The following is a 27,198-nucleotide window of genomic DNA, read 5'->3' as shown; positions in this document are numbered from 1 at the left end:
TGGTAATATTGTTTTGAACTTCATATCAAGATACATTTTGATAAATTAAGTTATTAAAAAACTCGGACATAGTCAGGGCTTATGTCAAGCTATTAGCTAAAGCTATGCTAGCGTCTTTGTAGGATTTACTTAGACACTTAGAGCTAAATGCTAACATCAGCATGCTCACATACTCGTTAAAACTTCTGTTATTCAGCAAGTGTGTTTACAATGTCTACCTTTTTAGCTTAGCATGCTAGCGTGCTGTCAAAGCTGAAGGAAACACCATCGTTAGATTGTATTTTGTGAGGGACACTATCTTAACCTTTATGTTAATCTCCAGTACTGTTAGAAAGGAGCTGTGTTTTTCCCCATTCACTTCAACACAGTCAGAGATCTACTGGACCTTAAACAAAAGTGGAACTTAACTTAGAAGTCCAACATCAATATTTGTGAGCAAAGAAATAAACTATGTGTGGCAATATTTGTTTAATACTTTACATTAAGACATATTTTTGATATATGAAGTTATAAAAAAAAAACTGGGACATAGGTGTGTACTGAGTGGAAGATTTTACAGCTGGAAAAAAAACTTTCCATCGGATGGACAAACTGTCATGGAGACACCGTTCCAGTAAACATATGCAGCTATACCACATAAACATAAAGATAAAATCATCAGATAACAATCCTGGACTTTGGCTGTCAGCTGAGGTGAGCTCTCTGCCGTTATATAGTTAATGTAAAATACTTTCTAAACATTCTGACATTCAACAACTCCAGGCAAGTTCAGTCTAACCTGGCTCCCCGAGGGTCTCTGTGTGTTACCATTAGTCTGGGTCTGTTGGGGTCCCTGGGGGCCACAGTCCCCTGGTTTTGACTCCTGCCAGACGGAGTCTTTGCTCTGGGCCCAGGCCCGCCGCCGCACACAGGCCATGCTCATCGACTTCAGTCTGGGATCTGAGGATCAATGGAGCATGAAGTCATCGATCGGGTTGGGCAGGTATTTAACGCAACAAACACAGCTGAGTCAGAACAAACACACACAGCAGGTGAGCAGCTGAGGCATCACATGAGTCCTCATCCTGCATATCTGGGACGGCTAACTGTTGTTTCTGACAGTTATAAAGACAGAACTGAAGGACCAGCATTAATGCAATATCAGACTGAACTGCAATATACCCAAAAACTCACAGGAAAGAGATAAATCTGCATGAATGCTTCGAATTTATGCCACCAGTAACAACAAACCATTAAAACCAGTGGTACCAGTTAATCAGCACCACCTTCCCTTCACCATTTTTATAGTGAATGTAAAACAACACCACAAACATATATATTTATAAAAGTTATAAACGTGGCATAACATGTTTGTCTGTATTTCTAGTTCATTATTTCAATGGTTTATCAATTCCATAAATTATTTCAAATTTTATCCATTCATTTAGCAAAAATGTATCAAATGTATACTTTTAGCTCAGTTTATTTTTTGCTATTTATATTTTAACAGTTTTTTTAATTTAATTAATTTTAATTTTTAATTAATTTAATTTATTTAATTATAGAGGCTGTTGAAGACGACCCACCTGTAGCGGCGCTGGTTTCCATTCCCAGAGCTCCACTCTCCATTTCTGATCAGTCAGAGAAGACTGACGACTCTACAGCGACATCAGCAACAGGTACCTCACCTGCACAGACACACACAATCCTTCATAGTTAGTGGCTTATTTAACAGAGACGGCGCATATTAACAAAGATTTTGCCTGTTTTTCATCTCTGGACAGAAAAAACTTAAAGGGGAAAAAACATTGAAAACAACAAGAAAAACAGAGAAGACTTTTACAGACATAGCACCACAGAGAAGTCGGTTTTAAGGGTTTTTACAAATAACTCGTGAATTGACCACCCCTGACCACCCACTGGCTGCAGTCATTCTCTGAAATCCATGTTTTCTTGCCATTTTTGCTGAACTTTGCATTTCCCCATTTCCTAGTTCTCCTCTACTTTCCAAACATGCAATTTTTGGCAATTGTACCCGACCGGCTGGAGCAATTTTTGCAATGGTTCGGCATGTTTACGCAGATGCACATATCTGACGAATCACAGTCTACATTTATATATTATCAAATATTTTTCTTGAAAATAGCAGAAAGAATTTTTAATGCCACTAAGAATGCCATTTAAGGCCTTAATGTTTGCAAAATCAATTTAATGACAATTAATGCTTTTTAATGCCCTGCAGAAACCCTGTGTTTACTCCCAACAGGAGCCTCTGACCTCACTGGGATCTCCAACACTGCCAGAATGAGACGTGATTTCCAGAGGAATTTCTATGGAAGAGACGTGGAGGGAGATGAGCTGGAGTAAAAAGGAACAGGAGGAAGGGAGATAGTTTGGAGAGATATATGAAGTTTCACACAGCTAGGGAACACTTTATTACTTTTACATTCTATATTCCTTATTTCTAAATAAATGACTTAACTCTTGATTTTTTTGTTTATATTATTATTTAAGGATAAGGATAAGGATAAACTTTATTGATCCCACAGTGGGGAAAGTTCACCGTTACAGCAGCTCCAAAGAAAAAGTATAAAGGCAGTGCAGGAATAGATAAGAAAAAGAAACAGTGCAAAACTTGCAGAAAAAAAAACATTATATACAGATGATTTTTGGCTGAGGTGAACAGACAGCAGAATGCAGTGAAGAAACACTCAGAATGGGTCTGATAATGATCTACCAGACTGAGCCTGGACAGCATCTCTGTAAAGAAGTTAGAAACAAAATTCTAAGCTGAAGCTTGTGTGTTTGATTGTGTTGGACATTAGAGCTCATCAATACGACTAACACGCAGATATCTGTGTGTAATCTCAGCTGGGCTCAGTGTGGGTGTGTTGGTCATTAATAATAAAGGAATCTTCTCAGCTTCTCATCTCACTACTAAACATCCTTCCACCGTTTCATCCCTCAAACCAGCAAACAGTTTGTTAGCAGCCAAACACTTCCAGTAGCAGCTCTAAATTAAAAATGAAGTGGACTTATGGCAAATACTTCCTGAGCAGTGGAGTTACTGAAGCTATCTACAGTGTGCATAGAATCCTATTACAGCTGGAACTAAAACAACCACTGACGAAGGTAGAAATGTAGAGATGTTCACATTTATGAAAATGTTTATTATGAACATTCTCAGCATGTTTAAAAGTTCCTCCCTGCATGTGCAAATAATAACAGAACCACACTGAAGTCATTAAACTGCTGCACATCAGCATCCTTCTCTATCCCACATAAATAATAAAATAAACAAAAACAATTTAATTGGAAAATGTATAATGTATGGTTTTTGTGTGTTTCAGATAGCCTAGAACTGCGGTTCCCAAACTATTTGGCTTGGAGTCCCCCTATAAGACGCACCTCACCCCTAGAATTTTGCATTTTGCAGACGGTCCCTGTTCACTCGTCGCACAGCCTGCTGCTCATAGACATCAGTCATTTCTGCAGCTTGAAAGACAGTGACCTTTGATTAAACTGGGCTTGTAGCATATTGTCTACCTTACAACGGTGGAAAAGAGGCATCGTTTATGTTTAGACAACGTATATTTAATGAGTTATTGATGCCGGAAGTCCGAATCTGTGAATGTCTTCCAACTTTACCGAACTGTGTTTTGTTTCCTGACGTCGTAATTCGCTGGCTTCATGCTGTCATTTACGAGCATTTCACCACAAATAACATAATTTTGTCTTGTCCTTTAATAAAACCAAATTTAAGGTAACTCTCGAGGTATAGCCGGAGTTTTTAGGTACTGATGAATCTTCACCAGTTTTGCGTTTTTCAAACATCGTTCCCGTCAGTAATTTTCTAACTGCACACAGAAATAATAAATCGGGATGAGCGAGCGAGAAACCAGAAGAAAGCGTGGAGAGAAGTTGAAAGATCAAGGAGGTGTGGCCATCGAAGTAGCATAAATGTGTTTCAAAAATGTTTTATAGGTAGACTTATGATGACACAGTGAGTCTGTTACTCTGATTTTATCCAGAATTGGAAAATCTAATTTTTATAACCTCAGCCTCTGAGCAGACAAAGCTTTGCCCCCCTCTGATCTCTGGCGTCCCCTCTATGGGGGCACGGACCCCAGGTTGGGAACCACTGCTCTAGAAGATGTGTTTGACGCTATCTTTGGGAGCACTTGAAGGCCATGGTGTATCAGGTGAAGATACGAGACATAAATCATCTCGGAACGTATCACCAACGCCATTACAAGCAGAACTTAAACTGTGCTAATTCAAGTTCATCAAATATAGATATATAGGTAGATATAGATATATATATATATATAGATATATATAGATATATAAAAGTCATATTTCCCACCAAGACGGCCAACGTGCTGTTTAGCGTCTTCCATTTAGAGTTGCTTGGTTCTGCCACTACCAGAACAACATGCGCTACGGTAAGTCTACTTGGACAAACTGCCCAAAATGCGTTGCCGAATTTTGAGTGATTGTGCGCTGCAGATGGAATAACTGCATTGAAATCACATTAACCCTCGTGTCGTTTTAACGTTTGAAAATGTGGGAAAAAAAAAAAAATATTTTCACAGTGAAACTTCTGATGTCCACATTTTCAACATTTTTGGGAAATTTTTTAACATTTTTTGGTGGAAAAAAAGAAATGTTAAAAATGTTTCTTAAGAACATTCACAAAAAATCAACCAAAAAACAGCGAATATCGCTGGATTTTGTTGATTTTTCTTGTGAATGTTCTTAAAGACAATATTAGAAGTTTTACTGACATATATGTAATCACTTTAGATATTTTTAGGATTTTTTTTGGAAGATATTTACTCATTTTTTGAAAATATTTACAAGAATTTTCTTGCCAAATTTGGGGGATTTTTTAAATACAACTTTTAAGGGAAACTTTTAAGGAATTACTGGAATTTTCTTCCTTAAGGTTTGGCAAATTTTCAGAAATTTGAGGAATTTTTTTTGCGGAATTTTTGGATTTTTTTCAGACAAGGAAACAATATTCCTTGGTGCCTGTAAATGAGGACAACAGGAGGGTTAATCGTGATTATGGATAAATCTGCATTAACGCATTCATTTTGACACATTATATTTTCAGACTCCACGTTGTGGGTTGGAGAGACAGAATGAACTCTTACCGATAACATTTATCACATTCACATGCTTATTGGAAGAGACACTTGAAGTTCAAATCTTAAGCAGCTACTATAAATATATATGAACTACACTCACACACAAACCTTTGAGCACTTGAGAAAAAGTTGTATTTTGGGCAGAACAAAGTTTTAGAATTAGAGGTACGAGGACACGAAGTCATATTTTGGGTGGAATAAACCTTTAAAACTCTATGTTAGGTGGACTGTACTGTATATATCTTACCTCTTTTGCATGTGTTGGAATTCTTCATATAGTTTTGTTTTATATGTACATCTGATTTTATTATTTATTGTTGTTAATTTAGCTTGTTTCAATGCACCGTCCAGTGGCAGCGACTGACATTTTCATGCCCCCATGTATGATGACAATAAAGCTATTCTACGCTAATAACAGTTACCTCATCTGTTATACTTCCTGAATTCATATATTTATTGGAAGAGATGCTTGAAGGTAAATTCAAGCAGTTACTATAAATATACAGTCTGGAGTTACTAGAGTCTCCAACCTGTCATATTTGGCAAACAGCTCAAATAATCCGTAATTATGTGTAAAATTTAAGCCATCATAAAAATCCCCATCACTGAACACTCATTAACAATGGTCTCAAAAAATATTAGCATTTCATGCAAAAACAATCTGTCAAAGCAGTGATGATTGAGATGAAATAGTTCTTTAGACTGATTGATTTGAGGCGTAACGGCCCATAAATGACACCAAAGGGAAAATTCCATCCCGCCGTTCAGACACCTGAGCTGGCATCGAGTCAACAAGCTGTGAAAACTAAAGCAGCGAAGTGGAAGTCAAACATCACGAGGAGAAGCTGGAAGAGGAGGAAGAGGATGGAGAGGAAGAAGATGAGAGGAGCCAAATGTGAATGAGAACATGTGAAACAGGAAACGAGTGTTTAGAATGATGAACAGAATGACTTCCTGTCCGAGTGAGGAGACAGACAGTTTATTTTTAGATTCCTCTCTGATGCAAAACCAACCGGAATGTCAGAAAACAAAAACAACAACAACAGAGTCGACTGCTGCAGCATCAGAGACAAACGATGCACAGATCAGATGTTCAGTCGAACTCTTTAAGACCTAAAGAGGTTTTAGAGTCACTGAAGGACAACAGAGCATCCAGAGCTGAGCCGAGCAACGAACCGTGATGCTTTTTACGATTTTCATACAACTTTAATGACTTTCTTGCACAAACAATTCACAAACTAAAGAAAACGGCAACAGTTTCACACGCTTTCCTGAGCTAACATCTTCCCTTGTTTGTCCGAACGGAAACATATTTATGGTTTTACAGGATCTTTAGTGATGCATGAACTAAACTATCTACATCTGTGGATAAAGGAGACTGGTATCAACTCTCATTTTTGCAGCTGGATGTTCTTACAGCTGCATTTTTGTTTTGTACTTTATCAGCCTTGGTTTAGAATTAAACGATTATTTGAAATAAAACTCTTATTTCTGCAAACTCTGGTTTCAGTCGGCACTTTATGCTGCGGCATAAATGTCACAGAAAACAAAGAAAAAGTGGCAAATGGTCCTAATTAGGAAGCTAGAACTGAGAAACATTCTGTAGTTTTATTTGAAAAAGAGCATTTTCAGTTCATTAGTTATTGAAATAGCTGCAAACTTTCACAACTGACGTGATTAATTATTTATTTCTGCTGTGTTTTTTAGACGTCCAGGTAAAAATTTAACATAATAATCAGAGTTTTAATGACTAAATGTCAGCATGGAGTTAAAACTCATAGACATAGACATACCCAAGTATAGAAAAAAATTACATAAAAAAAGACACACACACACACACACACACATATATACACACAACCTATTTGGGTCTTACAGGGTTAAATGCTGCTGCATCAACTCTTCACAAGACTTTGCTGTTTTCACCTGCAAATTATACATCTAATAATCAGCAGCTATTCATTGTTGAACATGTTTTTTATAAAGAAAAAATACATTTTGGTTCCAGCACACACATATACGAACAACAATCAGCCCCTAAAACGAAACATAAAAGAACCAATTCTAGTTACTGGTCAGAAAACACATTTTTATAACTGCAAAATTATAACAAAAATGTACAGAATGTTAAAATCTGATCGAACTATTCACACAAAACCTTATTTTTTTTTTAATATAGAAAAGAATTCTGGCAATTATTGCACATTTTAATTATGTAACTATTTGAAAATAAACATTGTCAGGTATTTCAGGGATTATTTACTCTAAAAACAGAAGTAAAATGATTAAATGCGATGCTGACGACTAACTCATAGAGAGAAATTTATTATCAGAGGAAGACGGCTGCAGATTGAGCCTGGAGATGTAACTCATCACAATATTGGAAGAATGTTCTGAATATTATCTGATGTAAGCAAAGCATGAATCTACGTTAGGTGATAAACTATTTAGAAATGTGGAGGGTTTCTGTCTTGGCCTGTTTTATGTCGCTGTTAACTGAGGATGACCCACTGACTGCAGGAATATTCAGCTGACTGTTAAGGAAACCTGTCGACCGAAACACAAACCAGATCCCGAGTGGAACCTGCACCGATGCGACCGTCCACTGTTTCTGCTCCAGCAAAACGCAGGCAAAGACTTTAACGTTTGTTTTTGGGATTAATGTCAAAAATAGTCGCCTCAAAGACAGAACAGTGATAACAGAAGCATCAGAGAGGTGTTTTATGAAACAAACATGAAAAATTAAGGTGGAAAATAACTCTAAAATCCATTTAGGTATACATAAAACAACTCTTCTAAATATGGAAAAGAGATGAAGAGATTGAAATCAACTATTTATATTGAATTTGAATCTAATTTCATGGAACTTTAACAAATACTTTTTACTCGACTACATTTACTTGATCACATTAGTTACTAGTTATAAATTAAGATTATGCAAACAAAACATAAACAATCAAAACATGAATGACATAAAGAGATGGAAAATATCTACATATATTCAATTTGACACATCACCACTTAAATTTGAGTATTTTAATTCCAGTGAGTTACGTTTACTTTATGACTTTAATTATTAATTACAAATTAGGATTCTGCAAACATAATATATGAATTTACATTATAAAAATGAAAAAATATGAAGAGACGGAAAATAATTACATATATTGAATTTGACATACTTGCACTTTACTTAAATATTTTAATTTCATGGACTTCATTTATGTAAGAATTTAACTTTTTCCATTTACTCGATCATTTCCGTTACAAAATAAGATTTTGCATATAAAAAAAATATACATTTCCTTTTAGATATAAAAAAGAGATGAAAGAAGGAACATAATTTCATAAATTTTTTCCTCGACTACATTTACTTCTTTACTCTAGTTACATATTAAGATCCTGCAAACAAAACAAATGAGATGAAGAAAGTATTTTAATTTTAAACTTTATTCACAGGACAAAATTGTGTTTTTTACTCCACTACATTTACTTCATCACTTTAGTAAGTGGTCTCACATTTAAAGTCTGCATCACAGCATATAAAACTACTTTTAATATATGAAAAACGGATGAGGAGATGGAAAGATGGAAGCAGATTTTAAGACTCAAAGGCTTCTTTTTTGGAATCAATGTGATCAATAGTCGCCTGAATTTAGGTTTAAGAAGCTTGAATCTAATTTATTAATCGACTAAATGTTGGAGTTCAGTATCTGACTTTAGATTATGGAAGAATATTTATTTAGCTGCACTCATTAGTCTGGTAATCCATTCGTTAATTAAAAGAGAATTAGTCATCAGCTGTTCTGATAACTGATGAGTTCTTTCAGATCTTTTAGAAACAAAAAAAAGCCAAACCTTTCCTTTGTCGTCGGCTGTATGATAGTAAACTGGAAATATTGACGATACTTCAGTAAAACTTTGAGCTGTGGAGAACTATAAGAAGCATTTTTCACCATTTTGTCACATTTCACAACATTTAACCGACTAAATGTTGAAGTTCAGTATCTGACAAGTCACTTCTGAATACGGAAGAATATTTCTTCTGCTGCACTCATTAGTCTGGTAATTTATTAGTTAATTAAAAGCGAATTAACCTTAAATATTTGAGGTTTTGAACTGAAAATTTAATAAACGTTTTGCACCATTTTGTGACATAACTATTAATTAATTACCTATAAATGAGTTTAATGGACACGAGCAACGCAGCTTGTTTGTCAACACGCTCTTACATCACACACGCGCGCGCGCGCACACACACACAGTACTGACCTTACAGATGCTGATCTGTCATGTGAACCTCCTCCAGTCTAATAAACTCCATGAATCTGACCTAAAAGCAGCTCAGACTGAATAAATCTCCTCTAAACCTGCTTCTGTCTTTCTGTCTTTCTATCTCTGTTCTGTCTCAGATCAAACCAACTTGCTGATCCAGTTCTCTGGTTCCTGCTCAGTGGGGCTCCACTGACAGCGGCTCACTAAAACCCTCCACAACGACAGCAGCGGCCTCTCAGCGGGCAGAGCGGCGGCCAGCGTCCCGGTAACTCACCGTCATGGTCCTCCGCAGTCCGCGTCTCTGCTCCCGAACTGTCACAAAAAGAGTCCAAACTTTTCTAAAAACACTCCAACATTCCTGCTTCCGCTTCCTGAAAGCAGCAGCGGCGTGGAGGAGGAGGAGGAGGAGGATGGAGGTGTGTCTTCTGGAGGCCGCAGCGGACCAACAGCGACACCTGGCGGACATCAGCTGTTCTTACATCAGCTGTTCTGACATCAATTGTTCAGACGTCAGCTGTTCTTACATACATGTTCATACGTACATGTTCATATATGTTCTTACATGTTCAGCAGTCCAGTAGTCTAGGTTTACTCCTGATCATATTGACAAGAAATTTAATGTAAATAAATAAACACATAAAAATTAATTAAATAATACATAAATATTTATTAATTCTGAATTTTTACTTTATTTTATTTTTCATTTATTTATTTAAATCAAATTCTTTTTCAGCAGTCAGCATCACTTTTTGGTTATTTTATAAATAAATAAATAAAATAAGTTCATAAAGAACACATGAAGTAACCCAAAATTCAGGAATATGATATAAATATATACATAAATATGTAATAAATAAATACATACATACACATAAGTTCATAAAGAACACACAGAGTAACCCAAAATTGATGCTTATGTATGGCTGAAAGTAATTTAAGGTAAATAAATAAATGAATGAATAAATAAATAGAAATAAAATAAATAAAATAATGTAAATAAATAAATGACTAATGAAATAAATAAGGAAATCTAAATTGATTAAATAAAAGTATGAATAAATAAATAAAAGAAGTTTGTAAAGTACACATAAAGTAACTCAAAACTGATGCTCATGAGCTGCTGAAAGGGATCTGATAGAAATAAGTCAATAAATAAATAAAAGAAGTTCATAAAGTACACATGAAGCCTGTATCTGGGTATGTAGGACCGGTAGTCCAGAGGTAGTGATGGTGGTTTGGAACCTGGAGAGTGCAGGTTCAATCCCCCACTCTGCTCAAGCTTTTTTTTCACATTTGGGCAAAAAGCTCTTTGCGCTCTTTGCGCTCTTTGCGCTCTTTGCGCTCTTTGCGCTCTTTGCGCTCTTTGCGCTCTTTGCGCTCTTTGCGCTCTTTGCGCTCTTTGCGCTCTTTACGCTCTTTACGCTCTTTACGCTCTTTACGCTCTTTCAGGCAACTTCTGGGTTTTGCTGGAACCACCCTTCAACTCCAATCCACTGACACTCCACACCACAGACCACAACCTTTCCACTCCACTATCATCCTCCGCAAGGTTCCCAGTGGGGATTCGAACCATGACCCTCCACATGACAGACACACGACCTATGTGTGAGCTATCTTTCACACAAGGTCCTTCATGGACTTTGTTGTAATGATGGTTGAAAGAGGTTGTCATACAGTCAAAGTAGGTATATATTGTAAATAAAGCTGCTGTAACAATGTAAATTTCCCCTGGAGTGGGGAGAAATAAAGAACTTTATCTTATCTTTATCTTATCTTAAAAAGTGTCAAAAGAGCCCTGGGCTGGATTCGAACCAAAAACCTCCTGGATGAGAGGCAGATAACTTACCACTGCGCTATCCTTCCTACTGGGTGTAACTCTTAGTTTTCGTAAATGATGGTACACAAAACTATTAAGGAGGTGAAGATAATTTAGGTACTAAGGTGGATTTCAACCGAGGACCTTCAACATGCCAGGCAAAAAACTTACCTCTACACCACCTGTCCTACAAGATGCTACTCTAACTTTGCTTAAATGATGCTAGCAATTAGTACTTCAGAGCATCCAAAGTACACATAAAAAGTGTGAGTGGGGATTTGAACCATGGACCTTCAACATGTGAGGCACAGAACTTACCTCTGCACCACATTTCCTACAAGGTGTTGTTGTAAATTGGCTTAAATGATGGCATCAATCAGTACTGGAGCAATCAAAGGACAAATAAAAGGTGTGAGTGGAGATTTGAATCATGTGAGGTACAGAACCTACATTGTAGGTTTGTTTCTGAGACTGAATACACCCAATCTCATCTGATCTGCAAAGCTAAGCAGGGTTGGGCCTGGTTAGTATTTGGATGGGAGACTACCTGGGAATACCAGCTGCTGTAAGCTTTTTACTTCTCCTCACAACCTGAACAACACACTGCTGGTCATTCACTAGAGACAGCTATCAACTAAAACCTCTTGGTTTCTTTATTATACACTCTATGAGGTGGATAAGCTGCAGCTCATGCTGATTTATTGCTAGTTCTGGTTGGAGCCAAAGAACAAAGGCGTCACCTGTTGGAGCAGCTGATGTCCTGCAGCCTCTTCACCACAGAAAGCCTCTGACAGCTTCAATTCTTTACACTCTGACTGCAAGACACCAATCACATAGGAACATATACATGTGTGGAACAAACAGCTGAACTGACACTCAACATGTGTTTGACCATTTATTGATAAAGACATTCAAACATGTCTAGAGATAGAACACCAACGCACGGTGTAAGAAAGGTCAGAACAGACTTCACCTGCTCAGGAAACTGAGGTCCTTCGGGGTGCAGGGAGCAATTCTGAGGACCTTTTATGGTTGTGTGGTGGTATCAGCCATCCTGTATGGAGTGGTCTGCTGGAGCAGCAGCATCACGGCTGCAGACAGGAAGAGACTAAAGAAACTGGTTAAGAAAGCAAGCTCTGTCCTGGGCTGGTGTTAGACAGGAGGATGATGACAAAGCTGTTGTCTATCATGGAGGACATCTCCCACCCCCTGCAGGAAACAGGACCATCACCGGCAGCTCCTTCAGGGACAGACTGCTTCACCCACCATGTTTGAAGGAGGTCCTTCCTTCCTGCAGCAGTCAGACTGTGTTCAATCAAACCTGCTCCCAGTAGTTCAGATCACCCATGAAGTAACTGCAATAAAATGTAAATAAGTCAATATGTGCAATTTCACAAGATTTTTTTTTTTTACAAGCATTTCTATTTCTTCTCTAAGGAGAAAGCATCTATTTATATCTGTGCACTGAGTGCTGCTTTTCTTTTTACTTTTTTTCCTATCTGCTACTGCCACACTGAAAATTTCCCCACTGCAGAATCTACCTATCCATCCATCTATCTATGGTCCATCTACCTCCCTACCTATCAATCCATCCATCCATCCATCCATCCATCCATCCATCCATCTCTCTCACGGGTGTGGGGATTGATTCACCTGTTCTCAATCACCTTAATCCACGAAGGCCCGGTTCTTCATTCTTCCGCTCTCTGCCAGACCAAAGACTTTGAAACCAGAACCTTTCTCCTACAATTAGTCTGGTTTCCCCTTTTTGTTTTCACCTTGGTTTAGTTATCCTTTCTGTGTTGGTTTTAGTTTCATTCGTTAAATAAACTCCTTGTAATCTTTGACCTGTGTCTGCAGATGTCCTGTGACACCAATGATCCCATCTGATATTTAGCATGTTTTCAATTATTGGTCCCATTTCTTTAAAAAAAAAAAAAAAAAAAAAAAGCCCCCTGAAATCTGATCAGATAAATGAATGTGAAACTACTTTGGGTCTGCTGCAGCTGCCTCCCTCTGATCTTGTTCCTGCCCACAGCACAATCTGATCAGTGAAACACTGAAGGACAACTTCGGCATGTAAAACATAAATAAGCAAAGGCTGCAACTCGTGATTATTTTAATTTTAACTTAACTTTATGTGCTGTTCAAAAACTTTATTTTTTCTGCAAATGTGTAGTGATTCCAAATCTTGGTTATTGATCTCCTTGATTACAAAAAAAATCTGTATCGACCCAGAAAAAAAACAAACATGTCAGGCACCCTATGATGTTAACTGTTTGCCTGAATGTTTTTGTTTAAAATCCTCAGTAATAACCTTTGACTGGTTGCTCTTAACCCTGTAAAACTCACTGCTGCAAAAATACAACATCAGCTTATTTTTTAATTACTATTTTCTATTATATATATCTGAAATAAACCCTAATCTGGGGTCTGACAGCAGCGAGGTCAAAGAAGCTGCCATCAGCTGCTGCACTTCTGTCCGTCCAGCAGATGGAGCCATGGAGCTGCAGTGAAGTGAAGAGCAGCACAAGGCAACCACCACTTCCATCCACTGACGCATTCAATTTGACTGACGCTAATGTTTTATTGACTTCCAACCACTAAACCAATAAAAGCTGCAAGCAGCGTTGGACGAGTCCTCGCATCCGAGCGGCCCGACTGGCTCACGCATATCCACCAGGAGGCGCTGCAACTGAGAGAGTAAAGTTTCAGGCAGATTGGAGCATGTACAGGCTACTTACACAGCACTTCCTGTTTCATGGCGAGAAATCCAAAATGGCCGCCAAGTGGTGCAAAGATGTGATTAGGGCCGGACTCTGATCATACATGTAAAATTTCAGGCAGATTGGAGCATGTACAGGCTGGTTACACAGCACTTCCTGTTTCATGGCGAGAAATCCAAAATGGCCGCCAAGTGGCACAAAGATGTGATTAGGGCCGGACTCTGATCATGCATGTAAAATTTCAGGCAGATTGGGGCATGTACAGGCTGGTTACACAGCACTTCCTGTTTCATGGCGAGAAATCCAAAATGGCCGCCAAGTGGCACAAAGATGTGATTAGGGCCGGACTCTGATCATGCATGTAAAATTTCAGGTAGATTGGAGCATGTACAGGCTGGTTACACAGCACTTCCTGTTTCATGGCGAGAAATCCAAAATGGCCGCCAAGTGGCACAAAGATGTGATTAGGGCCGGACTCTGATCATGCATGTAAAATTTCAGGCAGATTGGAGCATGTACAGTCTGGTTACACAGCACTTCCTGTTTAATGGCGAGAAATTCAAAATGGCCGCCATGTGGCGCTATGACTGTGAGTGTATATCAACCTATGGACGTGATTAGGGCTGGACTCTGATCACACATGTATAATTTGAAGCAGACTGGAGTATGTACAGGCTAGTTAGACAGCACTTCCTGTTTCATGGCAAGACATTCAAAATGGCCGCATTCCGCTGGTAACTATGGCCACGCCCTCAGACTTTTGCGGAGCGTTTTGATAACTTTTGATCAACCATGACTGGTGTCCATCCTGACCAAATTTGAGCTCTCTCGTGGTTACGCTGTTTGAGGTTATAGCTTTTGAAAATGTCCAAAAATGACAAAATTGTCCAAAATATGAATCATGTTTCAAAATGGCCGCATTCCGTGGCTCGCCATTTCCACGCCCTCAAACTTTTGCAGAGCGTTTTGATAACTTTTGATCAACCATGACGGGAGTACATCCTGGCCAAGTTTGAGCTCTGTCGGGGTTAAGCTGTTTGAGTTTATAGCTTTTGGAAATGTCCAAAAATGACAAAATTGTCCAAAATATGAATCATATTTCAAAATGGCCGCATTCCGTGGCTCGCCATTTCCGCGTCCTCAGACTTTTGCGGAGCGTTTTGATAACTTTTGATCACCCATGACTGGAGTACATCCTGGCCAAATTTCAGCTCTCTCAGGATTACGCTGTTTGAGTTTATAGATATCAAAAAATGTCCAAAAATGACTCATAATTCAAAATGGCCGACTTCCTGTTGCATTATGGGTAATGATGCAAGAGGCTTTTTTGTGCGTCTTGATGAGTTACATATGTGTACCGAATTTCAGAAGTCTAGGTCAAACACTGTCCGGGGGCTGAATTTTCTTAATTTTCTAGGGGGCGCTATTGAGCCATTTTGGCACGCACGCGTGCCATTTCCCTAAAATATCAAATTTTTCGCCGGTTCTGATGTGTGTGGCGATTTTCATGCGTTTTCGTGTATGTTTAGGGCGTCAAAAAGGCCGATTTCCCGGCGGACGAAGAAAAATAATAATAATAATAATAATTCTTAGGGTTTCAATAGGTTCCTCGCACCACGAAGTGGTGCTCGGACCCTAATAATTCCTTGCATTCCAATAGGGTCTTCGCACCATTCGGTACTCGGACCCTAATAATTCCTTGCATTTCAATAGGGTCTTCGCACCATTCGGTGCTCGGACCCTAATAAAACATTTAACTTTTAGTTTTTTTTTTAAAGAAACTGGTTACAGGGTGAGCCATTTGCAGATATTTTGTGGTGCGCGTTTTTATCAGCACACAAATCATGAGAACAGGGCAGCAAAAGCAGATTAAACAGCGCCGCCCGCTGGCCGAGAAGGGAATGACCTCTCCCGGACACGTTGACACAACCGTCCCGCCCTCTGTTGAAACTTTGGCGGCGCCGACATCGTTGTGCTTGATGTTTTGTACATGAACACCGGGAGAGGCGGGGCTAGTGCTTCAAATCGGACACTCATGCGTAGACTCCGCCCGTCCTTTGCCGGGAGACGCTGTAAGAAAAGCGAACGAGCACTTGTGACGCAGGCTCTTGTCTTTAAAAACATTTAGACTCAAGGAAGTAGTGTTACAGAGTAGTAAACAGTTCAGCCCGGACACTATTGTTACTTGTTGTTTAGTGAAGAAAACCGAATAAACAAGTAAGCAACACGTAACGGAACATAAATGTGTCCACGGAGGCAAGAAGATATGTAACTTTATAGCTAACTTTGATTTATTTGTTGAATGTGGGAGTGCTATACCGTAGCTGTGACTAGCTAATAACGCTAGCTATTGTAACGGATGCATCTTATTTATTTAGAAAACATGGCTGTCTTTTAGTCCTATGTAGCTGTTATGACAATTAAACCTAGTAAGTCATGTCACGAGTAACGTTACGGACACGTAGTAAGAAAACCTCGGGACTGTACTGGACTTGTAGGCAGCTCAGCTAGTTATTTAGCTGTCCGGTGTGTCTTCAATGGAGAGAAGCAGCGAAAAAGATGCAGCTTCTGATGAAGAGAGTATAGACCAGACAGCCAGCTGGATAACGAAGCCAAGCAGATCTGAGGATGGCGAGATGGAGATTACACCTGCATCCAAAGGTGGAGGTCCAGACATCTCCGCAGATGTTTTGGCTCGTCGAGTTTGGGAGAGGCTTGTCACCAGAGATGAGGAGAAGTCAGAAAAGGAGACTGGACCTACAGTATCAAGCGGTGTGATGTCTGAAGTCCAGGCAGAAGTTGTCGAACCAGAGAGGGATGCTCCTTCAGTGTCTCCCTCCAGCCTCATGGACACATGTGATCCGTCCATATCCAGTCTCTGCACCTCCTCCTCTTCCTCCAGCTGTCACCCCACAAACTTCTCTTTGTCATCCTCATCTTCCTCTGCTTCTGTCTTGTCTCTGACTCCACCCTTGCCTCCCTCTGTGGAGCTCTCAGCTGTGTTGACTGATACAAGAATGACCCTGGACGTGTACCAGGGAGGAGCCGCTGCATTACCACTGCTATGGAGGTCCATCCCAGATCAGCTGAGGGGCCTACAGTACCTGAGACTGGGCTCGGAGGATAAACCAGGGCTGGATGGTGCTCTGGATGTCCTACCCCATCTGACAGGGCTGCGCTCACTGTCTATTCGAGGTGCTTTTCTCATTTTATGAAGTAACATCTACTTACTTTCTTAGATGTGTAAAGTTCCTGATTCACATTATTTTGTTACATCTTCAGTTTTTAGTCTCAGTAAAACTTGTACATGCAAGAGTATATGAAGTATAATGTTGGTATCATTCTGTCTTTTTTCTCACTTCTAACTGCACTAATCTTTCTTATTAAAGGACATTGTTTATGTGACTCACAAGGTGAACACCTTCCTGGCCTCCTCACCACTTTGCCCACGTCTCTTTCCTCCCTTTCTTACCTGGTGCACCTGGATCTTTCCTTCAACCAGCTCTCCTGTCTGCCATCTTGCCTGCTCAGCCTGCCTGTGCTGTCTTCATTACTTCTCTGTTATAACCACCTCTCAGCTTTGCCTCCTGATATAAGCCAGCTTTCCTCCCTCACCTCACTCTCCCTCCTGGGGAACAAGCTGGCATCTCTTCCCCCGAGTCTGGGTCATCTGAAAGCACTACAGACACTGGATGTGTCACATAACCTCCTGCAGCAGCTACCTGATGAAATTGGGTCTCTGGAGGAGCTCGTTAAGCTGGAATTGTCTCACAACAGGCTGAAGCAGCTACCACAGAGCATGGGTAAGAGTGAAAACACCACCAGAGAAATCAACTGGAATTCTCATTTTCTTAAGTAAGTGTGTAATTGCAATGACATAAAAAGAAATAATCCTGTCTTCTTTGTTGCTCAGGCTCTCTCCTTTCACTCAGGGAACTTGTCATCTACAGCAATGACCTCCGCATGATCCCACAATGTCTGAACAAACTGCCTAGGCTTAAAATAGATGTCCGTGACAATCCTTTGGGACGACCCCCAACACCTCCTCCTCTCCCTCCTACACCTGGTGAGCAGAGGGAAAAAAAGCTTCACATTGATTCAGATAGTTTTGACTGTAGTCCACAAACGCAATATTTACATTTGCTGTCAGTATATTCACTCCATTTCATCGCTGTTTTCTCACCAGATCAAGCAGAAACAAAAATTCCAGAGTTGCACCTTGGATTTAATCAGCACAGGTACAATGTCACTCTCGTATGCTCATATTTTCTTATTATGTGAAGTAATATTGTCAGCGAAGATCTGACTGACAGCATTAAAGGTGTCATGCTTCTTTTGTTCCATAGTTTTTGTGTTTCGTCTGCTGGGTGTCATGTGTTTATCCCAGGGGGGGCTGAGCTGGTGTTCCCCCCAGGGTGCCTGGTGACAACCACAAGACTGGAGTGGGCCGAGAGAAGGCCTCAGAGAAAGTGGGTGTGGCTGGAGGAGCATGACATCCTACTGAGTCGTCCGCTGGAGCTCCGTCCTCATGGAATTACATTTTTAAAGGTATGCAAAGGGTTGTAAACTGAACGTAATTCACCTATTTAGCAAATCTGTTATAGACTAGGTTTTCTATTGGTTACTTTCTATCTATCTATCTATCTATCTATCTATCTATCTATCTATCTATCTATCTATCTATCTATCTATCTATCTATCTATCTATCTATCTATCTATCTATCTAGTAATAATTTTGTTCCTTCTGCTGAATCTGTTTTTTTTCTTTTTTACACTTGCATGAGATAAATGTACATTATCTTTAAAATCCTTACAGCCTGTGGAGGTATGTGTGCCATATCATCGGACAAGAAAAAGGGAGGTGGTGCTGCGGAGGTTTGACGGACAGTCGTGGAGCACTCTGCCCACTGATCTACGGAGAGGGAGCGAGAGCCATAGCAGTCACCCTGGGGGACGTCCAGCTAGGGTAAACATCAAACTTCACACTGCAAAAGAATAAAAATACAACTTGTAATGCTGGTGTTGAAAAAGTGACTTCTTGTTGTGTCTGTAGCTGGCCTGCTGCTCAGTGAGCCACTTCTCCTGGTTTATGGCAGTGTCCCGTCCAGTAAAGGACAGTTGCTCTGTTACAGCAGCTGGAGCCCTGTTGGTATCCAGTGCTGACCCTGGAGTCAAGCTCCACTTCCCTCCAGACTCCACAGTGCAGACTCGTACTGTAACTTTACAGGTAAAATCAGCGAGCAGCAGCACCATTTTTCAGTTTATTTGCACGATAATCTGCAAGATCTTGGTGTCTCCTCATCTCTAGGTGCTGGAGGTGTCTGTGTCGGAGGTGCAGTCACTGTGTGGTGATCCTCAGGCAAGAGTCAGCCCCCTCCTGTGTCTCTCCCAGACTCCCAGTGTTCATTTCCTGCAACCAGTCAAAGTTCAGATCCCTCTGCCATCTGGAGTCACAGGTATAATACACCGTCCTGACTTTTACACATGTATAGTACCAGAAGAGATAAGCATGTATTAACATGCTGGGTGCTTCTACAGGCCATACAGTTGATATGTCCTGCCTGCATCTGCTCCATGGAGACTCCACTGCCCAAACCTGGACTGACATCACATCACAAGTGTCTCTCTACGTGACCCATTTGTATGCCATTTTCTACATCACACATTTCTCATGGTAGGTTTCTGTACTGTATTCTCATGATGTATGTGTGATATATATCTCACACTGTATTATTATACCTTTGCATTGTCTGCACCATCACAGGTACTGGCTGTGGTACACCACACGCACCTGTGTTAGTGGGGTTGTCAGGAAGGTCTATCAAAGGCTAAAACAGTTTAAAGTTCAGTTCCTCGTCCTTCAGCGCAAAACTGATCCCTCACAAGTTCTGCTGCAGTGCTTACCTGCCAACAAGGTTTGTAATGCTTCATTCTATGCTGCTACTGTGGAGTTTAATAGCACTACTGACACCACAAACAGCCTTTGTATCAGCTGACCTATAGCAGCCTCTGTGTGTTTTATGTCTTAGCCTTGAGGATGTGTGACTGAACTGATTTGTCAATGGTGCGTGTGTCTTTGTAAAAATTTATGCACAGATGCTAAGTGGTGATTGTGACGGTTCCTTCACAGATAGAGTGCAGAGTGGAGTCTTTGTCAGAGCAATATGACGGCCCCCAGCCGTCAGACTTGTGTGACCTACTGGAGGGAGAGCAGTTCTTCGCTGGCTTTGAGAGGGGCTTAGATATCAGCACAGGTCTGAAGTCCACTTTGTGGCTCTATCTTAAATAAACAATTTTCCTTTGCTCCTTTTCCTTCCAAGGTCTTATAATGTGCTGTTGTGTAATAATTTTCCTGACACAGCTTTTTGCAAGAAGTCTTAGACTGACAGTATCCTGTCTTCTCCAGACAGACCAGACTGTGTGGAAGGAAGACTGTGTTTCGTGTTTTATTCCAGCCTGAAGAATCTGAAAGAAGTGTACGTCTGTCCAGCTCAGGGTCAGAAGGGACCAGTGAGAGGACAAGTAAGACAAATATATTCAACAGCCAAATAAATACTAATGTATTGCGCTACATTTTCTGTTGGGACATGTATAGTTAACATTGTGCAATCTAAATTTCCACAGTACATAGTGATACAGAAATTCCAAGGACTGCATGACCTGAACTACTGTATGTTTCAACAGACAATAAGTGATTGTACATATTAACTATCTACGTGCAGTGCAGCAAATTCTACACAGTTTTAACCAAATTTCAGACCCTTCATCTAATATTTTTTGCATAATATAGAAAGTAATTGACACATCTTTCAACATAAAGTGGTTTATTTACAGTCACAGTCCCAGAATGTAAATTACAATTAAGTCAAAACCTGCAGTCAAAACACAAATAAAACATTAATCTATCAAAGCTGTATGTGAAGTAGCAGCTATGTATGCTCAGTATATTTTAATTTTGATAAGCATACCAGAATCATATACACTATAGAGAGGATTTATTGGAATAAAAGCGAAGCCATTGCTCTCCACATACATATCTTTAAACCCCTTTGTTTTTAAAATGAAAGGAATTAAGTATGTGAGCATGAATAATACTTCTCCAGTTATATAAACATTTTTAGTAATAATGGCCCAAGATGACTGCACTCTCTTAAAAATCATATACACTATAGCTTTGTTTCTGTGGGGGAGAGTGGAAACAGCAAAAACGGATGCGCTACCTCGACTAACATATATTATCTCCTCTATGTTTCGACAAATTCCCCTGGCTGGGGCTCAAAGACATTAAATCTGTTTTTGTTTGTTTTCTGTGAAGCAGTAGGAATTCAAGAATCCCATATAAGAAAGCAGCCAAGGTTTCAATGGCTTCTTTTAGTGTTATCTGTCCTGTTATGCCACATAAACACTGTGCTGATCCTATAAATCCAAATCTAAACCATGCAGCTGAGAATGATCAGAAGAAAACACAAAATATGTTTCTTAAAACTCTTTGGTTCCACCCTTAACTACCTTCAGCAGATGATTATGAGGTAATAAAATTATCTGTTAAAGCCCACACCCTTACTGCATGTTGTAGCCTCTTTACATTTTTTGTCTTTCTCCACTATTATTATCTAATTAAAAAGCCAAAATAAATCCCCCCGCCCCAGATTCTTGTTTTTTGCATATGCACAGACTGCACATTATGTTGTAAGTAAGACAGGCAATGAGGATGCCTCTGCTGCCTGGCATGATGAATGTGATAACACTTTTAAAAGAGGTGCAATAACCGGAGGAGTGGTGTTCTCGATATATGCTTTATTTCTCAAGATCCGTCCTTATCAGTAATATTCTGTGCAACTCACATCGGAACACAATATTAAGACATCAAGAAATCTGAAAATCGACTATCAGCTCCCCTAAATCTATCAGATGCAGAATTATTCAGTCCAAAATATTATACAGGTCACACCTCTGGTTTCACTGTGAGAATAGAGAAATGTTATTTCAGTCTTCCTGTCTGCTCTGTAGTGTGCTTGCTTGGTCATCAGATAGAAGGAAGTACAGATACAACTAGAATTATTCTTATAAACTGGACAGAAAATAGGCAACCCTGCTTTTATAGGGACTCATGGTTAGAAGAATAGTATCACTCTATCCTCAGGGAGAGATGCAATTGGACCGGGGAAGAGTTTGTCAAAAGAAGATTACGTCCTAATCAATGTAACTGTTTGCTGCAATTTAATCACAGACTTAAAACTTAAATAGTGTGATGGGTGCATTACTTACTTTCACTGAGTCCACTTTACCTTTAATAAAGACTAAAAACCTACCATAGAAAAAAGGAACTATTTGGTAGTATTTTTATTTGTATTACATTGGATAACCATATCCATCTTTGTGATCACCTAATATCCATCCATCATCGATACACCACTTAATCCTCATTAGGGTGGTCACAGGAAGGCTGGAGTCTATCCCAGCTGACTCGGGGCGAAGGCAGGGGACACCCTGGACAGGTCACCAGTCCACATATACAATCACACTCGCATTCACTGATCACCTAATATTCATTGGAAAAAATCGAAAAGTGCACTAGCTCACCATAGTTGCTCAGCTCAAGGCCAGTCAGAGAATGCCATTGTTATTTTGTCCCATGAATCATGATCCAAGTATTGTTTGGACAACACACTGGAAATGTGCTTTGCCCCTTTGCTACAGGTGTCGTTTTACAGAGGGGAGATTCCCAGTGACTTGCCAGAGGAAGTTGCCAGAAAGAGGAAAGGACTTGACAGCCAGTGGCTGGCAACTTTACCACTAAAACTTCCTGTGAGTTAAGTGGCGGATCACATTTTTGTCTTCTTAATTTCCTGACTGCATACATTTTTGCAATTGTTGATTGTTTTTAAATTAACTTTTGCATTTTATCCTAAAATATTTTATGCTATTTAAAATGTCCTCTCCATTAACATGATTATTTAGTATCTAAAGTTCATATAAGCATTGCTGCTGTGAATAATTATTCCTAAATGCTGTGCTCGTTATGCTTCAGTGTACAAGTACTTTCACCAGCTGAAAGGAACGCTTTGTGTATTTTTCTTGTAGGCACTCAACTCAGAGAACAGTTTCATCATGGAGGAGCTCCAGTATCCTCCTCTGAACCTGGGTGACCCTGAGAGCGGCTACCTGACAGAGGCCAACCTGCTGTCCATCTCTCTTCAGATATCACAGGACTGGCGTGTTATTGGCATCAATCTTGGCTTGAGCTACCAAGAGTTGGACCGCATCCAGTACAAGTACAGGTAGGAATGAAAAGCAGAGTTTTTTTTTCAAAATTAGCAGAACAAGCCTCTTTCAGGGAATGCATTTGGACATGTAATACTGGTTTTCTTGTGACTAAGAGTAATGTTAGTAGAAAACATGAAAGACAATGAGTCTGTGTTACTCTATTTGACAAAAATATTTGCTTTTCTGACCATTTGATTAGCAAAAATGTCTGTTGCTAATGCACCAATGTCTGTCTATGCTTGAGTAGATTAAACCGATATAAACAAAACTAGTCTAAAAAATCATATTTATTTAGTGACATTCTCTATTACTATTACTCTGTTACTATTAATAAAAACAATGCTAATTTTATTTTAAAAATGGATGTATTTATAACTGATTTCCACTTTGGTGCTTCAGTTTCAGGGCCCTAGTATTGTACAGCCTGGCTCACTGATATACTTTCATGACTTATAGGAACACTTAAATAGAGCCATATGTTTCTGTGCTTTTCTTGCAACGATGGGTCACAATGTCTGCTGTGAGAAAGGTCTGTGTAACAATATTGGTAATTCACCGGTGGAAACTATATATTGTTATTTGGTAAAAAGTCATCTAAATTTGCGTGTTGGTTTTGAGGCCAATATAGACACCACACTAATGAAATGTAACACCAAAAAAATAATAACAAATCTTTTTGTTTAACCAGAAATATTAAAATTCTTAACCCCTTGATGCCTATTGTCGCAAATTCGCATCATACCACTTTCATTCAGACTGTAGCCGAGAGAGCGTATCCATTCCCCCAATGCTGGTTTGTGCATATTCAATACGTACCTCGGAACCTTTTACAAGCACTGGTTTCTCATAGGACCAGTCGGAGTGGAACCTAATTATTATATATCTGTTATTATTATTATATATCTATTCTATGTGTAATAGATACATTATCAATCTCTACTTATTTTAGCATCAGTTGGAAAGCAAAAACACACAAAAAATGTTTTTTATTTAATTTTAAATAAGTTCAGGAGTCAAGGGGTTAAAATTGGCATTTGAACAATGTGTGCCTTCAGCAAGAGTCTATAAAGAGTCTAAATGCACTTGCACTTTAGAAGTCTGCAACAATTAATACATGCAGATATGAAAATTGAGCAGAGATTTAGATAAAAATGTAAATTTGCTGTTAAAGGATGTCTGCATGAGTCAATGATGTAATCAGTTCGTGCACATGGGTTCTGGCACAGCCAAAGCCTCTACGGAAACAAGATGGAGGGAGATGGCATGTAATTGGAGGAAATCCCGCGGTGGGAGAGAAATGGTACAGAATTTTGATTGTTTTAATCTGCACTGTCAGCCATCACTAAGCCATCTGGGACACTGCAGGAGATTACATACAGGCCGATGCTCATCTGGCCCTCCCCCTTCTCCTCATGTTCAGAAAACCTCTCATGATGCATCCTGGAGGTGGGAGAAAAATTCATCATGTAAAATCATATATACACATTCTGGTGACAGTTTTATGAGTTAGATTTTGATGCAGGAATGTTAGGCTAATGGATGAATGGAATGAATGTCCATCCATCCATTAGCCTATCCCAGCTGACTCGAGATGAACGCAGAGAGGAATAAATGTTTTTAATTTATTTATGCATCACTGCTGCAGATATGAGGTGCACATATCTGGTTATTTGGCAAAAATAATCTTGTGGTAATGTGATAATTAATCATATTTTAAATCAAAAAGATTAATGAGTTACCTTTCCACCCATTAGTAGATCACTGCAGCTTGAGGCATATAATGTAATATAATGTAAATTTTTATGGTTATGTTCTGCTTTACCTACCAGGGACAACCTTGGCGCCTTGGTGCTGGACATGCTGTTCCGCTGGGCTCGGGCACAGAGCAATGCAGGACCTGGGGCAGTGTCAAGGCTGGTGGCTGCGATGATAGAGAGCGGCAGGAGAGACATAGCAGATGAGATCGAGGACATCGTCAACATAGGGAGGAGAAAGTACTCAGAATCACTGAGGCGAGTAGGACTGGAAGCAGAGAGCTTCTCCCTCGGTGAAACACAGCAGTAGACGAGCCCACGCTGGGTGCAGATGGTGGACTTACACTTGAGTAACCTGTTTGTTTACAGTGGGGCCCCATCATCTCATCCCGCTGTCTAAACAACTGTCCTGAAGCACAAATGGTGTCTCTTTGTCACAGCCACAGCCGGCAGCACCTTTCATAAGACTTACAGAAGAACAGGTGAAATGGATGGATGGCAGAATGACCTGTGGCTTGGTTATTTTATACTTTTAGAAACTGTCAGTATGCAAAGCAAGCTATGGAAGTCTGTTTCTGCCAAGAAAAGAAAAAAAAATGTAATAGTGTAATAGTAACAGATGTAGTGCTATGTAATAATTTTAGCATAGTGTGCAATCATTTTGAATCATCTCAGGATTTTAACTTAGGAAGTCAAATTTTTTGCATTAGGGCTAAACAATTACCGAAAATGTTACCAGAAGTCAAGTGCCATATCCAAATCACCAAAGCAGCAAACCATTTTAAATTAAGCATCATGGTATTAAAGAGATGTTCCAGCCTTTCATATTCTCCAGGCCAAAGGGAACATGCTTGTTTGGTGCAGACTGCAGCAAAATTACATAATTGTTTATATGTTTGTTTCAGTGTAAAAGAGTTTAACTCATCACTCATATTGGCACTTGCAATATCTGTCATTTTATTCACATTAGGATTTTTGTTTATCGTTCAGCCATGCAATGTTTGTTACACTTTACAAAGCAAGCACTACTTTTTCTCTGATTTCACCTCAGTATTTCAAAAGTCACTTTATTTTAACGTAGCACTTAGTAATTTTGACCAAGTATCATGACTTTGTAGCTCATAACATTGTTTCAGTATCTCATTGTTTTGACTTTTTAAAAAAAAAAAAATCACACCTAAGCGCCCATTCTTGCTTTCTGCATCCATAGACACGAGGTGATTTGGACATGGTTCTGTTACTACAATAGGTCTACGACTGTCTAAAACACACGGGGCTTCCATGGATGTTTCCAAAAGACTGCACTTTTCGTAGGATATGACAGCTCCTTACAGATTGGGTTGTAGCACCATGTTGGTGATTATTTCCTAGCAAGCATAATGGGCGGATGTACCGCAGGATATCTGGAAAATTTAGAACTTCCAGCTGTATTTGGGTGCTGTCAATTTAAAGCATACACAAATCAAAGATCCTCTGAAGTCTGGCAGCAACTACCTCAATTACACCACTTTTATTGATGAATTATAAAGGTGTGGATGACAGAATCTTCTCCTACCAAGCCACAGATTTTGGGCTGCATGCTGACTCGGGTGGATGATTAAATTTACAACATGCCTACCCTTGTGCACACATGAAGGCAGACAGCATTAATGGACCTAAACTTGACATGTTTTTCTTTCTTTTTCTTTTTTTTTCCTGGCAGAAATGAGCCTCCACAGATTTCACAGGTACCTGTTCAGGCAGAGCAAACACTGGCAGCTGTGGGACTGTTCACAGGTCTGAGTGATGCTCTAAAAGTGCAGGAGGCAGCCTTTTTTACAGCTGATTAAATCTCTTTCTTGAGTGCCTTTGGTCAGTGAGTAGTCAGCTGCTGAAACATCTCAGTAACACGTCAGGATATTACATTTTTGTAATGTAAGTTTCTATCAATTTAACGAGTAAACCTGTGATCTAAATTGTGTGGGTGTCAGCTGTTATTATTTTTAGTATTCTGCAGGGAGTGTGATGGTGACTCACTCACGTTTGCTGCTGCATGTCCCCCTTCACCCCCGATATTTAAACTCTGTTTTTTTCTATTTTTGTACTCAAGGTCATTGTGTAGAGATGAAACGTCACGATGACGCGGGCTCCCATCCCCCACCCCCACACTGTCAGTGCACATAAAAAATGTGTGTGTATTTCTACTACATACCACTAGAGGACCCCTGTTTTAAATCCCCTTTCTGTT

The 27,198-nt window shown here is 39.6% G+C and overlaps 1 protein-coding gene and 1 long non-coding RNA gene across 2 annotated transcripts; one reads left to right on the top strand and one right to left on the bottom strand.

Moving 5' to 3' along the window:
• Positions 1-792: 792 nt before the first annotated feature.
• LOC129348602 (uncharacterized) lies at positions 793-9,806 on the bottom strand. Its single transcript, XR_008601204.1, has 3 exons — positions 9,682-9,806; positions 1,566-1,667; positions 793-939 (listed from the first exon to the last, which is right to left on the bottom strand). It is a non-coding gene; the product is annotated as an uncharacterized LOC129348602 (long non-coding RNA).
• Positions 9,807-16,069: 6,263 nt separating this feature from the next.
• LOC129348565 (p53-induced death domain-containing protein 1-like) lies at positions 16,070-26,926 on the top strand. The gene is made up of 15 exons (XM_055009050.1): positions 16,070-17,144; positions 17,339-17,752; positions 17,863-18,015; positions 18,136-18,187; positions 18,296-18,497; positions 18,767-18,916; positions 19,004-19,177; positions 19,259-19,406; positions 19,489-19,624; positions 19,715-19,865; positions 20,081-20,204; positions 20,357-20,472; positions 22,651-22,758; positions 23,035-23,231; positions 25,047-26,926. The coding sequence occupies exons 1-15, from the start codon at positions 16,487-16,489 to the stop codon at positions 25,279-25,281; spliced, it is 3,018 nt and encodes a 1,005-aa protein (XP_054865025.1). The 5' UTR covers positions 16,070-16,486; the 3' UTR covers positions 25,282-26,926.
• The last annotated feature ends 272 nt before the right edge of the window (positions 26,927-27,198 follow it).

Source organism: Amphiprion ocellaris, chromosome 3 (genome assembly GCF_022539595.1).
Source record: "Amphiprion ocellaris isolate individual 3 ecotype Okinawa chromosome 3, ASM2253959v1, whole genome shotgun sequence".
Lineage (NCBI taxonomy): Eukaryota > Metazoa > Chordata > Actinopteri > Pomacentridae > Amphiprion > Amphiprion ocellaris.
The sequence above is the reverse complement of the archived record's forward strand: the minus strand, read 5'-3'. Positions and strand labels throughout refer to the sequence as shown.

Excerpts from the sequence above, each read along its gene's own strand:
- LOC129348565 (XM_055009050.1), top strand. The coding sequence starts at position 16,487 with ATGGAGAGAAGCAGCGAAAAAGATGCAGCTTCTGATGAAGAGAGTATA. Across the intron at positions 18,188-18,295 it reads CTTGGATTTAATCAGCACAG|TTTTTGTGTTTCGTCTGCTG; the intron begins GTACAATGTCAC and ends TTTGTTCCATAG. Across the intron at positions 22,759-23,034 it reads CTTTACCACTAAAACTTCCT|GCACTCAACTCAGAGAACAG; the intron begins GTGAGTTAAGTG and ends TTTTTCTTGTAG.